The sequence below is a fragment of the Colobus angolensis genome, unplaced genomic scaffold (genome assembly GCF_000951035.1).
Source record: "Colobus angolensis palliatus isolate OR3802 unplaced genomic scaffold, Cang.pa_1.0 Scaffold158, whole genome shotgun sequence".
NCBI lineage: Eukaryota > Metazoa > Chordata > Mammalia > Primates > Cercopithecidae > Colobus > Colobus angolensis.
The window spans coordinates 1,638,598-1,651,699 of NW_012114688.1; the positions used below are offsets into that span (position 1 = coordinate 1,638,598).

Sequence of the window (13,102 nt, forward strand, 5' to 3'; positions counted from 1 at the left end):
GTGTGCACTGTAGTGCTTTGTACTTAGGCAGAGAACAAGTGAGGAAAACTTGTTACCCAGAATAAATGAGATAAGGACAGTATCCACGCTACCACCAATGTCCAATTAATTTGTAGTTCTATTGATTCCATATCTTAGTACTTCTTTTTTCTGACCTCTCCTTTACAATTCTGATGTGCTTGGAAAAATTTTATAGCATTATGCATGCACTAAATGCCAGTGAAAGACCAAGTATGACATATTTAGGCTATCCCTTTTAAGTGCGCAGAGAAATTGCCTTAGTTTTCTAGGCAGACTTTTTCTTAAGCATATCAGTGAAAGTTTGCATTAAATCCTGACATTAATTTGGGGCAACATAATTGAGGTCAAGAAAGGCCTTTCTTCCAAAATTCAGAATTGTAATTACCATCTACACTAGTAAAATATTATACATAATAAATATTTTATAAACTAGGAATATTCAGAAAGCTAATCTAGTATATTTTAACTCATAACCCTTATAAAATATGCCATACAACTTTCATTTAATATACATTACATAATATAAGACAAATATAAAGTAATGTTTTAAAACTCTGAACTGGGCCAGGTGTGGTGGCTCATGCCTGTCATACCAGTACTCTGGGAAGCCCAAGTGGGTGGATCTCTTGAGGCCAGAAGTTCAAGACCAGCCTGGGCAACATGGGAAAACCCCATCTCTATTAAAAATACAAAAAATTAGCCAGGCACAGTGGTGCACGACTGTAGTCCCAGCTACTCGGGAGGCCAAGGTGGGAGAATCACCTAAACCTGGGAAGTCGAGGCTGCAGTGAGCCATGTTTGCACCACTGCACTCTAGCCTAGGCAATGAGTGAGTCCCTGTTTCAAAAACAAACAAAGAAACAAATTCTGAACTGAAAATTTAAGGTGGTTATGATAGTTACATTTTTGATTTTGTAATGCTGCATGACTTATCTTCTTTGATCTTTGATATTGCCTTAGATGCGGACGTAGCAATAGCCTCTTCAAATTCCAACTGAAAATCAAATGTCAGGGGTATAGCCATAGTTGTTTTTCTTTCTTCACTCTGAAGCCTGTTTATCTGCAGCAAAGCCAAAGTGCAAAAAAAAAAAAAGAGTATTTTTTATATGGGGAAAATCTTAGGTGAAGAGAAAAAAAAGTAATCTCACTTTACACACACACACAGAGAGAGAGAGAGAGAGAGAGAATTTAGGTGGCAGGCAATAATGGAAAAATAGCACAGATTGAAAATTGGGGGTCTAGTGCACCAACTGTTTTTATGCCTTTGCTGTGTGACCTGAGCCGTTCTTTTCCCATCTGTAAAATGTGGGGGTAGGACTAGAGGATTATTAAGGCTCCCTCCTAATTCTAAAACACAGAATTTAAGGAAAGACCTAGATATTTAGATGCAGAGAGTTCTTGGAACCATAGTAGGCGTGTCTCTCTAGCTCCTCTTCCTGTTGCCACACACGTGGTGAATCAGACCGATCTTCTTCTAGTCGTGTGAGCCAGAAATAGCGTGAAGAAAGCAATCAAAAGAGGACTTTGTTAAAATCCTTATACAAATGGATTGAAGAACAAAAAGGATCTAGCTAAAAGGTAGGTAAAGGAGCCGAAAGTTTTCTCTAAAAAATTCTCTCAGAGCATAGCACAAAGGAATAAAGAGATGAAAGCCCTGAAAGCAAAGTCAAAGGATATGGGGGACTTCTGCTTCTGCCAATAGATGAAGCACTATGGGAATTAATCGCCTGCTCTTAACAACTAGGAGCTCAGGCAAAATACATGAAAACAACTACCCTCAGCTATTAGAAAACAGAGTAGGACAGATTGCTGAGAGAAGGGAAACAACTGAGGTCCACCCTCCAATAGCCCAGCTTACTTTCCAGAGGTGGTTTCGGGGCTGAGGTGCAGGGAGGAGAAACCCATTGTATTGGGGGAACTCAAACCAAATCTTGTGGCTTTGATCTTGCTAAAGTTAAGAGAAAGAGTGCTCGCTTCGGCAGCACATATACTAAAATTGGAACGATACAGAGAAGATTAGCATGGCCCCTGCGCAAGGATGACACGCAAATTCGTGAAGCGTTCCATATTTTTGTACTTTGATTTAAAAAAAAAAGAGAGAAAGATTGCACCAGCAATCACACTCGCAGGCATTTACCTCAGAGAAGTGGAAACTCATGTTCATACAAAAACCTGGATGCAAATGGCCATAGAGCTTTATTTTATTTTTTAAGCAACTTTATTTTTACTAGTCAAATCATGAAAACAATCCAAAAGCCCTTCATTGGATGATTGGTTGAAACTTTGTACATCTATATAATGGAATACTACTCAGCAATAAAATTTTTATATTTTTATACATTACCTTTTCAGCCAGGATAGTTGCTTTTTACAAATTAGTTTATATCATATTAATGTATCATTAGTTAAAAAGTAAAATTATTCACATTTGAAATGTTAACCTGTTAATGATTAAATTGAATTGTAGCTTATACTTAACAAACCTTTGTTCTTCTGGCCAAGATTATCTCTGCTTGCTTATCAAGGACATCTAACTTCTCTAAGATTTTTTCTGCCATTGTCAATCACTAAATTCCTATTTTAAAATAAGGAGGAAGAAGAACAAATCAATTCGAATTTAAACATATAACTAGGCATAAATTTTCAAAAGACCCACTTTCACATTACTGTTTTAGGTAAATAATAGAATTGTTTAAATCATACAGTAAATCATAGAATTGTAAATGTACCCAAGTTTTTTCAGTTGAAGGCCATATGATCAGAACTCCCAGATGTGTACAGGCCTCATGAATTTTTAAATTTATGATAAAGGTGAGGGGGAGAAAGTTCACGATTACCATGAGAACCATATGTGACATATACTTGAAGCAAGACCATGTGGCTTGAATTATATCTATTTCCTTTTTTTCTTTTTAAATTAAAAATATATCAAGTTAGGAGTAGGACTTAATTTTGGTGGTGGTGGTGGTGGTGTTGTTGAGACAGAGTCTTGCTCTGTCACCCAGGCTGGAGTGCAGTGGCATGATCTTGGCTCACTGCAACCTCCGCCTCCTGGGTTCAAGGGATTTTCCTGGCTAAGCCTCCTGAATAGCTGGGATTACAGGTGTGCACCACCACACCCAGCTAATTTTTGTATTTTTAGTAGAGACGGGGTTTCACCATGTTGGCCAGGCTGGTCTCGAACTCCTGACCTCAAGTGATCCGCCTGTCTCAGCCTCCCAAAGTGCTGGGATTACAGATGTGAGCCACCATACCCGGCCAGGAGTAGGACTTTGGACATCTCTATTTTCTTTCTGTCATGATATAATTTTAATCAAAGTAAATGCAAGGAACTCATATTTCTATAATTAATTGCTTCAAATTAAATTGGCCAGTGATCCAAGACTGTTAACAGCATGTAGCAGGTAATTAGTCACACATAAGTAGCAGTAACTAAGCTGGATAGGTCCCATTGCCATAATAGTTCATATTTCCTAGTTAATTAATATTGCTAACAGTCTCATCTGAGGTCAAGCAGTCCATATTAAACTTAGGGAGCTGTATAAGACATCAGAACCTGGTCTAATTTATTACATCTTCAGATGAGAAAACCAAAGGCCACAAAGTACCCTATTAGTGTAGTAGAAATAGCTAGGGCAGAGTGGAGGCAAGAATCCAGGAATATCAACCCAAAACTCCATTTATTTATTTATTTATTTATTTAAAAAATCTGTGTAGATGGGCCAGGCACAGTGGCTCATGCCTGTAATCCTAGCACTTTGGGAGGCTAAGGCAGGCAGATCACTTGAGGTCAGGAGGTCAAGACCAGCCTGGCCAACATAGTGAAACACTGTCTCTACTAAAAATACAAAAATTAGCCAGGCATGGTGGCACATGCTTGTAATCCCAGAGACTTGGGAGGCTGAGGAGGAGGATCGCTTGAACCCAGGAGGCAGAGGTTGCAGTGAGCCGAGATGGCGTGCCACTGTGCTCCAGCCTGGCTGACAGAGTAAGACTCTGTCTCAAAAAGAAAAAAAAAGATAGTGTAGATGACCATGCAGTCAGTATATTTTTGCTCAGTGAATTAAATGGGCTCCAGGGGCATTTAAGTGTAAAAGTTATATGGTTCACAGAAAGTACAGAATCATCAATGTTTTCAATGAACATTAATGTTAATACTAAGGTTCTTTCCAGCTCAAAAAAATCTGATATTTCTCCTATATTGTATATTATTCCAGCAGTGCCTGATGGAGACAACAGTTCATCAAAGGAGAAAGATTCAGGATCCTATGCCAAAAGTTTACATTATTTTGTAATTGGTTTCTTTCAGCTTTTTTTTTTAACTCTTTTTTCCTTCACCATACATTGCCCTGAGTATGACTTCTTCATGCACTGATAGTGACATCCCATTCCAGCATGCCCTCTATCATGTCACTACATCCAGATTTTCCCTCCATCACATGATGTAGTCCAGTGTGACAAAGAAATTACACAGATGTGCTGGGTGTGGTGGTGTGTGCCTATAATCCCAGCTACTTGGGAGGCTGATGCAAGAGGATTGCTTGACCCTAGGAATTTGAGATCACTCTGGGCAACATAGCAAGACCTCATCTCAAAAAGAAAAAAAGAAAAAAGTAGCTGGGCACAGTAGCACGCATCTATAGTCCCAGCTGCTGGGGAGACTGAGGTAGGAGGATCAAAAGGATCATTTGAGTCCAGGAGTTCGAGGCTGCAGTGACCTATGATCATGCTACTGCACTCCTGCTTTGGTGACAAACAGAGCAAGACTCCATTTCTTTAAAAAAATGTGACACAGAGGAAATTCTGGGCCATAAGGGTACAAGCAGATAGCATGCCTTGTGACGAACCACACAACCTTAGGTTGCATGCTAGGGAGATCCAGGACTGTGAGAGTTGATCATATGAAATGGGTCACTCTTGTGGTACCTAACTAAAACACAGTGAGAAGCCAGGGTAAGAGAAAACAGTCAGGGCACAGAACATTGCTCCAAAAATGCAGTCCATCTGCAAGTCTGGCAGCTGAAATTGACTGCTGTAACCTAAACCAGTTGTATCTAACAGCTACTGAAAAGACTTGTGGCAACTCTAAGCCAATTTTGCCCACAGCCTTCACTTATCAATCTTATCAGTGCCTCAAAACCTCACTAGTGCCAATTTGTAACATTTCCTGGTTTTATAAAACCTCTAACCTATTCTTTGTTCTTCAGAATATACTGAAGACTACTGCTCTGTGTGTATACCCTAATTGCAATTATTCCCTCCCAAATAAACATTTTGATTTTAGAGATTAGTCTCTATATTTTATTTGACATTGACAGGGTAAAGGCATTAGCACAATGTGAATGCTTACGACTTTCTGGGTTTCTTACAGGACAATAGGGGACAGATTTTGAAAGAGAATATAGATTATGATTATGTGGACATATTTTCTTTTCAGACCCAAGAACCATTCCTCTTGTAAAACTAAACTAAACTAAAACTCTCCGAGAAGTTTTAGCTTTTCTGTTTCCCTTAAACATAATATGAGTTCAAGGGGATGGAGAAGGCGCTCATATTCCCTACCTAAGTTTATTTTACTGGAGACAAAGATTTCTGTTTTTCAGCAAGACACAGGTAAATAACTGGAAGAATCAATGTATTGAAGTGAATGAGTTTCCCAGTTTGGGGAAGGTATAAACTACATGAGGGCCAGCTGAAACAATGCTGCTTACTTGTGAGAAAGAACAGAAAGCAGATCTTTTTAGAGTAAGGTGTCCTACACCTCTCACTTTTAATCGCCCCATCTTCAACACCACATAGGACATTTTAAGAGGCAAAATGTCATCCCATTATACACACACACACACACACACACACACACACGCACATGCACACACAGCTGTATTTTTCTGTATACAGTTAACCATAGCATGAAATAATTTTTACATTTTTGCTTTAAAAATATTTTGCTAAATTATTTGGCTGTGAATGATTTCTGGAAAATCATTGTGCAGATCATGAATTTTTTTGAAGTGAGAAAAACCAATTATTTTCAAGGGTCAACAACAGTTTTATGAATACTAAATTTGACAGTTAATGAAATCCACTGAATGTTAGTTTCGTAGTATTAATTTCATAGCTTGAAACCAATACAATTTTTTCAGTTTGCAAATTCTTTTCTCCCATTGGTCTGTGGCAATGTGCCAATGGTGCCTAATGGATAAATGGTCCTGGGAAAAAGTGGAAGTGAGGAAACACTATACATGAACTTGCTTGTTTTCATCATTATATTTCATAAGCTCATCAAGGGCCTATTTTGTGTCTCCTGAAATAAATGCTGAGAGCAAAGGAACATCAGTACTAATATGATGGTGTTCCCCAACTACTTTGCATAAACTAACCACTAATCTTTTAATGCACGATGAATCAAGATGATATTAAAGGACAGGGTGCAGTGGCTCACACCTGTAATCTCAGCACTTTGGGAGGCCAAAGCAGGTGGATCACTTGAGGTCAGGAGTTTGAGATCAGCCTGGCCAACATGGTGAAACCCTGTCTCTACTAAAAATATAAAAAGTTTTTTATAAAAAGTTATATATAAAAAGTCAGCCAGGCTAGGTGGCGAGCGCCTGTGGTCCCAGCTACTCAGGAGTCTGAGGTGGGAGAATTGCTTGAACTTGGGAGGTGGAGGTGGCAGGGAGCTGAGATCGCGCCACTGCACTCCAGCCTGGGTGACAGAGCAAGACTCTGTCATATATATATACATAAAAAATATATATAAAATGTTCCTCAGTGTGATCTATGTTTATGTCCTTTATTATATCTTTTTAATTTTAATATATACTTTGGTGTCCCTACTTTATACTTCTTTTTCTATGAACATATATTATTATTTGATGATAAGCATTTATTTGTTCATTTGGTCACTGGCTCCCTACATGTATTACATGAAGACATTGTACTAGGTATTCTACCAAATTTACTGAGAAAGTTGGCACCTGGTAAACATTTTCCCTTGTGATCTCCATCTTCCTAGGCAAGGGAGATGCTCTCTCCTATTTCACTAAGAAAATAGACACCATCAAGCAAGAGCTTCTTCAGCTCCTACCTCTCATACCAAAGTATTATTCATTCCCAACCCTTCTGCACTTCAATTTTAACAGAGGCGTTGGCTCTCCCACCCAAAGCTAATCCCTCCTGATGTACTCTAGTCTCCATTACCTCCAGTCTCCTGAAAGAATTATCTCTATTAGTTATCCCCTTTCTCCTGCACCTTTTATATTTCCTTCACAAATTTATTCCTCTTAGCATGCTCAAATTTATTTGCAAAACAGAAAAAAAAATGTCTTCTCCTGACCCTGCTAGTTATCATCTCTCTCATCTTCTGAAGCATTCTACTTAGAGTTGGGGGAAGTGCTTTCATCTAGAATATAGGGTTCTGATGTGGTCACAGAAGTCTAACTCATAGAATCTCAGGGGTGGAATGGATCAGTGGTCTCTCACAGAATTCTTTGAACAGTGGGGCAACATTAACATCAAGAAGACAGACCTTTCTTAACCTTGCTTTGATTTTCATTGCCATTGTCCTTCTTCAAACCTTCAGGTTGTCACTTTCCCTCCTTTGGGTTATCAAACTATACACCCCCCTCATTTGCCTGCCCCAAATCTTCCTCCTCATTCCTCAAATATTGATTCTTTGAAATGCCATCAGGCTGGCCATGGTGGCTCACACCTGTAATCCTAGCACTTTGGGAGGCCAAGGCAGATGGATCACTTGAGGTCAGGAGTTCGAGACTAGCCTGGCCAGCATGATGAAACCCCGTCTCTATTAAAAAAAGAAAAATACAAAAAAAGAAAAGAAAATTAGCCGGGCATGGTGGCACATGTTTGTAATCCTAGCTACTCTGGAGGCTGAGGCAGGAGAATCACATGAACCCGGGAGGCAGAGGTTGCAGTGAGCTAAGATCACACTACTGCAATCCAGCCTAGTGACACAGTGAGACTCCTTCTCAAAAACAAACAAACAAAATGCCATCAGAGCTGTCTTTCTTAAACAGGACACTGATCAGGATCAGCTCCAGCCCACAAACCTTGGCTTGCTCTTATAACCTGAAGAACGCCCAAACTCTTCCGAGGACATATGAGACCACTCAAGAAAAGATAGTCCAGGATCTGGCTCAGCCCACCTTTCTAGTTTATTCATCCTACCCCTTTGTGTTCCACCATTTTCTACCATTCTTACTTCCTGGACACGTCCTGCCCTTTTCCCAAGCACACCCTTTACTCATGCGTTTCCTTCTACTCAGAATGTTCTCCCACGTGTCTTCCAGTCAAAAGCCTACTCTTTATCAAATATGGTATAAAGACTACATCTTCTTTTTTTTCTTCTTTTTGAGATGGAGTCTTGCAGTCTAGGCTGGAGTGCAGTGGCTGCAATTTCAGCTCACTGCAACCTCCGCCTCCTGGGTTCAAGTGATTCTCCTGCCTCAGCCTCCTGAGTAGCTGGGATTACAGGTGCCCAACACCATGCCCAGCTAATTTTTGTATTTTTAATAGAGACGGGGTTTCACCACATTGGCCAGGCTGGTCTCGAACTTCTGATCTTGTGATCCACCCGCCTCGGCCTCCCAAAGTGCAGGGATTACAGGCGCGAGCCACAGCGCCCAGCCAAGACTACCTCTTCTATGAAACTTCCCTTGGCATCATCTCATTCCTTGTCTGGGTGACAGTCTATATGTTGTGTGCTCCTGGCCTCAAGCAACCCTCCAGCCTCTCAGCCTCCTGAGTAGCTGAGATTACAGGCAAGAACCACCACACCAGGTTTTAAGAGGTTTACTCGCTGGGTGTGGTGGCTCACATCTGTAATCCCAGCACTTCGGGAAGCTGGGGCAGGCGGATCACTTGAAGTCAGGAGTTCGAGACCAGCCTGGCCAACATGGTGAAACCCTGTGTCTACTAAAAATACAATAAAAGTTAGCTGGGCGTGGTGGTGCACACCTGTAATCCCAGCTACTTTGGAGGCTGAGGCAGGAGAATAACCTGAACCTAGGTGGTGGAGGTTGCAGTGAGCCATGATCGTGCCACTGCACTACAGCCCGGGTGACAGAGTGAGTCTCCATCTCAAAAAAAAAAAACAAAAACAGGTTTACTCTTTGACAAATCTCTTCTTCACTAGGTTGAAAACTCATTTAAAGCAAGTATTGACTTACCTACCTCTGAATCTCAGCCTCAGGCAAAGCGTTTTACATCTGACGGGGATTTGAAAATTACAATTTAATTTGGAGATGTCTCTGAATATAACTTTTTAGGAAGAGTAATCCTAATTTATCTGTAATAAATGATGTTACTTCATAATGATTTACTGGAAGATAAAAAGTTGAGTGAATTATTATAAAATGGGGTTCTTGCCAATCTAAACTTGGTAAAAGTGTTTTGAAAGGAAAGTTGGATTTATGTTCTTAATTTCTAGCTCAGTAGTGACAGTTTTTGTTGTTGTTGTTTGTTTTTAAAGAACACAATGAAATAGAGGCCATGCCAATTGGGGCAGAATGAATTCCCAATTACTCTCACAGTGATCATCTACAGGCCTCACTGCAAAGGTTTGTTCACAACAAAAATTGTAGGTCAATATTATTAGCAAATCAGAGACTAAGTCATATCTAAAATAAAAATGTCTTAAATATTTTAAGAGAACAAATTTGTTTTAACAGCACCTTTGGGACTAAAAAAACAAAAATAACAAAACCCAGGGTCATCAATATAATAGGCTCAGCTGAGAAAGGTTCTTCAGCAAGTTCTAAACAACTCAGGAAAACTAAGAATCTCTAAAGTCACAAACTAAAGGCCCGAGAAATTATCTAGAAAATGGAGACTTAAATTAAAATTCACTACCATTATGTGGCTTTATCAGTTCAAACACTCACTCCTTGAGGACAAGGCTACTTCTTACACTTTTATCTGACATAGCCCACTACTGAGACCACAGTAAGGACTCACTTCATCCGTTAAATGATTAATGTTGACTCAATAATTACATAACTGGCTGAGTTATCTCCATCTCACATTCCAAGGACAGACTTAGGGGAATCTTTTTTCTTTAAATCCAAAATGTTGATAAATGGCCCACATTTTAGGCTGAATTATGTTGTCCCCAAATTCATATGTTGACGTCCTAGGCCCCAGGATCTCAGAATGTGATTATGTTTGGACATACAGCCTTTAAAGAGTAAAGTTAAAATGCGGTTGTTAGGTCAGGCCCCTGGCCAGTATGACTAGTGTCCCATAAGAAGAGGAGATTAGGACACCGAGGATACACAGAGGAAAGTCCTTGTGAAGATTCTGTGAGAAGGCAGGGCAGCACCCCAAGCCAAGGAATGAGGTCTCTGAAGAAAACAACCCTGCCCACCCCTTCATTTCCAACTTTCAGTCTCTAGAACTGTGAGAAAACAAATTTCTGTTGTTTAGCCACTCCGTCTGTGATGTTTTGCCATGGCAGTCCCCACAAGCTAGTACAGCCCAGGCACTGAGAACTAATTTAAAAACCCGACTCATGTGCTTGGCACTACATTATGAATTTTCTTGCTCCTTATTTATTTATTTTTGAGACAGGGTCTCACTCCCTCTGTCACCCAGGCTGGAGTGCAGTGGCTGTGATTTCAGCTCACTGCAGCCTCCACCTCCCAGGTTCAAGTGATTTCCCTGCCTCAGCCTCCCGAGTAGCTGGGACTACAAGGCACACACTACCATGTCCATCTAGTTTTTGTGTTTTTAGTAGAGACGGGGTTTTGCCATTTTGGCCAGGTTGGTTTCGAACTCCTGACCTCACGTGATCTGCGCGCCTCAGCCTCCCAAAGTGTTGGGATTACAGGCGTGAGCCACCGCGCCCGGCCTGGAAGGGAAGTTTCTAAGAAAAATTATTAAGGAATTTTAAAACTATGATGTACGTGTATTGTGGAGTATTATTGTGGGCAACTAATCAGATAATAATTGGAAGAATTGATTAGCCAGCTCGAAATCGCAGCACAATTACCGCAGGGGTGATCAGCTCCCACCAGCCATTCCAGGAGGTTGGGAGTCGTCAATTTGGAAGTGTATCAATTAAGTGGCCCCGCCGCCCCTCGTAACCTTCCCCCAGGCGCCTCCATCTCGCTGGAAACCTAGGGAACTCGACTCAAACGCTCTATGCCTATGGTCGTTTCACGGGAAAGCAAAATTAAGGGCAATATCGAGGACGCTCATTAATATTTAGTTTAGAAGACGGAAAGGTTCTTCAGCGAACCTAGAAGAGCCCTCCGGGCCCGCCTCCCGCCGCGGTCCCACCCTCGCCTGACCTGACCCACACTCTCCCTGTCGAGGCCCCGCTAGAGAACGTCCCACCGACTACAGGGACAGAAAGGCCGTTTATGTAAAACGATGTTTATCCTATTTCGCCTCCCACCCTCGTACAGATTTTGATTTTCCGCTTTTCCAACGCTTCCGCACCCTGAAACAAACCTCGTCTTCCTTTCCTCCCTCTTCTGGCTCCGAGGGCTACGCGCCCCGCCCCCACCCTTCAGTACCTTAGCAACGCGTCCTCGGTCCGTAGAAACCGATTTCCGATCTCTGCCCACTTCTGAAAGGCCTAGAGAGCAGAGCTCTCTTCTCAGAGGGGCTTCGCCCAGACTTTTGTCACTAAGAGCCCAGACTCCCCAGAGGCTTATGGATATTAATACCGATTATGCTGAAGGAGTGGAAGGAGAGTCAAGTAAAGGAAGAAGATCAAGTAAAAAGAACTGGAGAACACTGACTTTGTTTCCTCTCATTGTACCTCCTTTCTCCTTTTGTGCTTTCCTGGAAACATCGAATTTCAAAAAGAAGCTTACAAAGTCCACCATGCAGCTTGCGGGTCTGAATGGAAGTCAACAGTTTTTATTTGAATATTTGATGGAAGATTGCTTTCATGGCTTATGATATTTAAAAACAACAACAATAAAAAAAAAAAAACATTTTATTTCCAAGACCAAGAAACCTCCCATGTGGTTAGTAAAATCACCCCTGTATTCACTCAAGTTGTATAGCGAACTTGGCTGCACACACATACCATGTAGCGTTTTTATGAGACATAATGGAGATATACTCTGACATACATTCTGCTGTATTTACTGTATCCTAAGGAAACATTTGTCCTTATTGCTCACTTGTGTGAGTAGAAAATGCACTAAGGCCATGGTAACCATTTATTTTTAGAGTCATAATCTAAAAACGACTGACTTGAAAACAGCTTGTATTTAATTTAAAATGGTGGGGAATTTCACAACATTGGTTAAATTTTAAGTCAGGGGTTGGTCATCATTCCAAGAATGTACCTTATCTGATGCATCAAAATAGGAGGAAAAAAGCTTTAAAAAACAGCATTTCAACATCTGTGAAAAGAAGAGGAAAAAAACCACCAGCATTAGTCATCAAAAGTCCATGCTAGTGGCAATGGTAAAACTGCAAAAAAAAAAAAAAAAGTATAGTTATGTAGCAACCTAACTTTGGCTAGAAATTGATATTAATAGTCAAGGCATGAGAACACTGGAATCAATTTATTTCAAATATTTGAAAAACAAACAATACAATAATTAAAAGTAGAAGGTAGTTTGATTCTTTTCTCTTTTTTTTTTCTTTTTAAGGCAAAGTCTTGCTCTGTTGCACAGACTGGAGCACAGTGGCGTGATCATAGCCCACTGCAACCTCAACCTCCTGGGCTCAAGTGATCCTCCCACCTCAGCCTCCCTAGTAGCTAGGACTACAGATGCATGCCACTATGCTTAGCTAATTTTTTTATTTCTATTTTTTGTAGAGACAGGGGCCTCACTCTGTTGCCGAGGCTGGTCTTGAACTTCTGGGCTCAAGTGATCCTCTTGCCTTGTTTTCCTGGAGTGCTGGGATTTACAGATGTGGGTAGTCACTGCGGCTGGCCAAGGTAGTTTGATTCTATTTTATTATTTTAAGCCATATACATTCAAGAACAATGATTTGTATGGAATTGATAACTGGAATCTAGTTGATACTGGTGATTTGTCTAGGATTGTTATAGTACCTTCAGCTCAAAAATTTACAGAGAGGTGAAAATTAGCTT

The 13,102-nt window shown here is 40.7% G+C and overlaps 1 protein-coding gene across 2 annotated transcripts in view; it reads right to left on the reverse strand.

Moving 5' to 3' along the window:
- Positions 1–11,542, reverse strand: part of LOC105508077 (chromosome unknown open reading frame, human C1orf141) — a 61,381-nt gene extending 49,839 nt beyond the window's left edge. Inside the window, exons 1-4 of one of the 2 annotated variants that reach the window (XR_001001202.1) lie at positions 11,494–11,535; positions 6,466–6,556; positions 2,505–2,596; positions 924–1,081 (exon numbers count right to left, since the gene is read on the reverse strand). Coding sequence is in view for 1 of the 2 variants with exons in the window: in XM_011936871.1 (XP_011792261.1) it covers positions 924–1,081; positions 2,505–2,579 (233 nt within the window). In the remaining variant the exon portion in view is untranslated. Of the gene's footprint in view, positions 1–923; positions 1,082–2,504; positions 2,597–6,465; positions 6,557–7,732; positions 7,824–11,493 lie in introns of both variants that reach the window. The other variant, XM_011936871.1, reaches the window with a different exon arrangement.
- Positions 11,543–13,102: the final 1,560 nt, after the last annotated feature.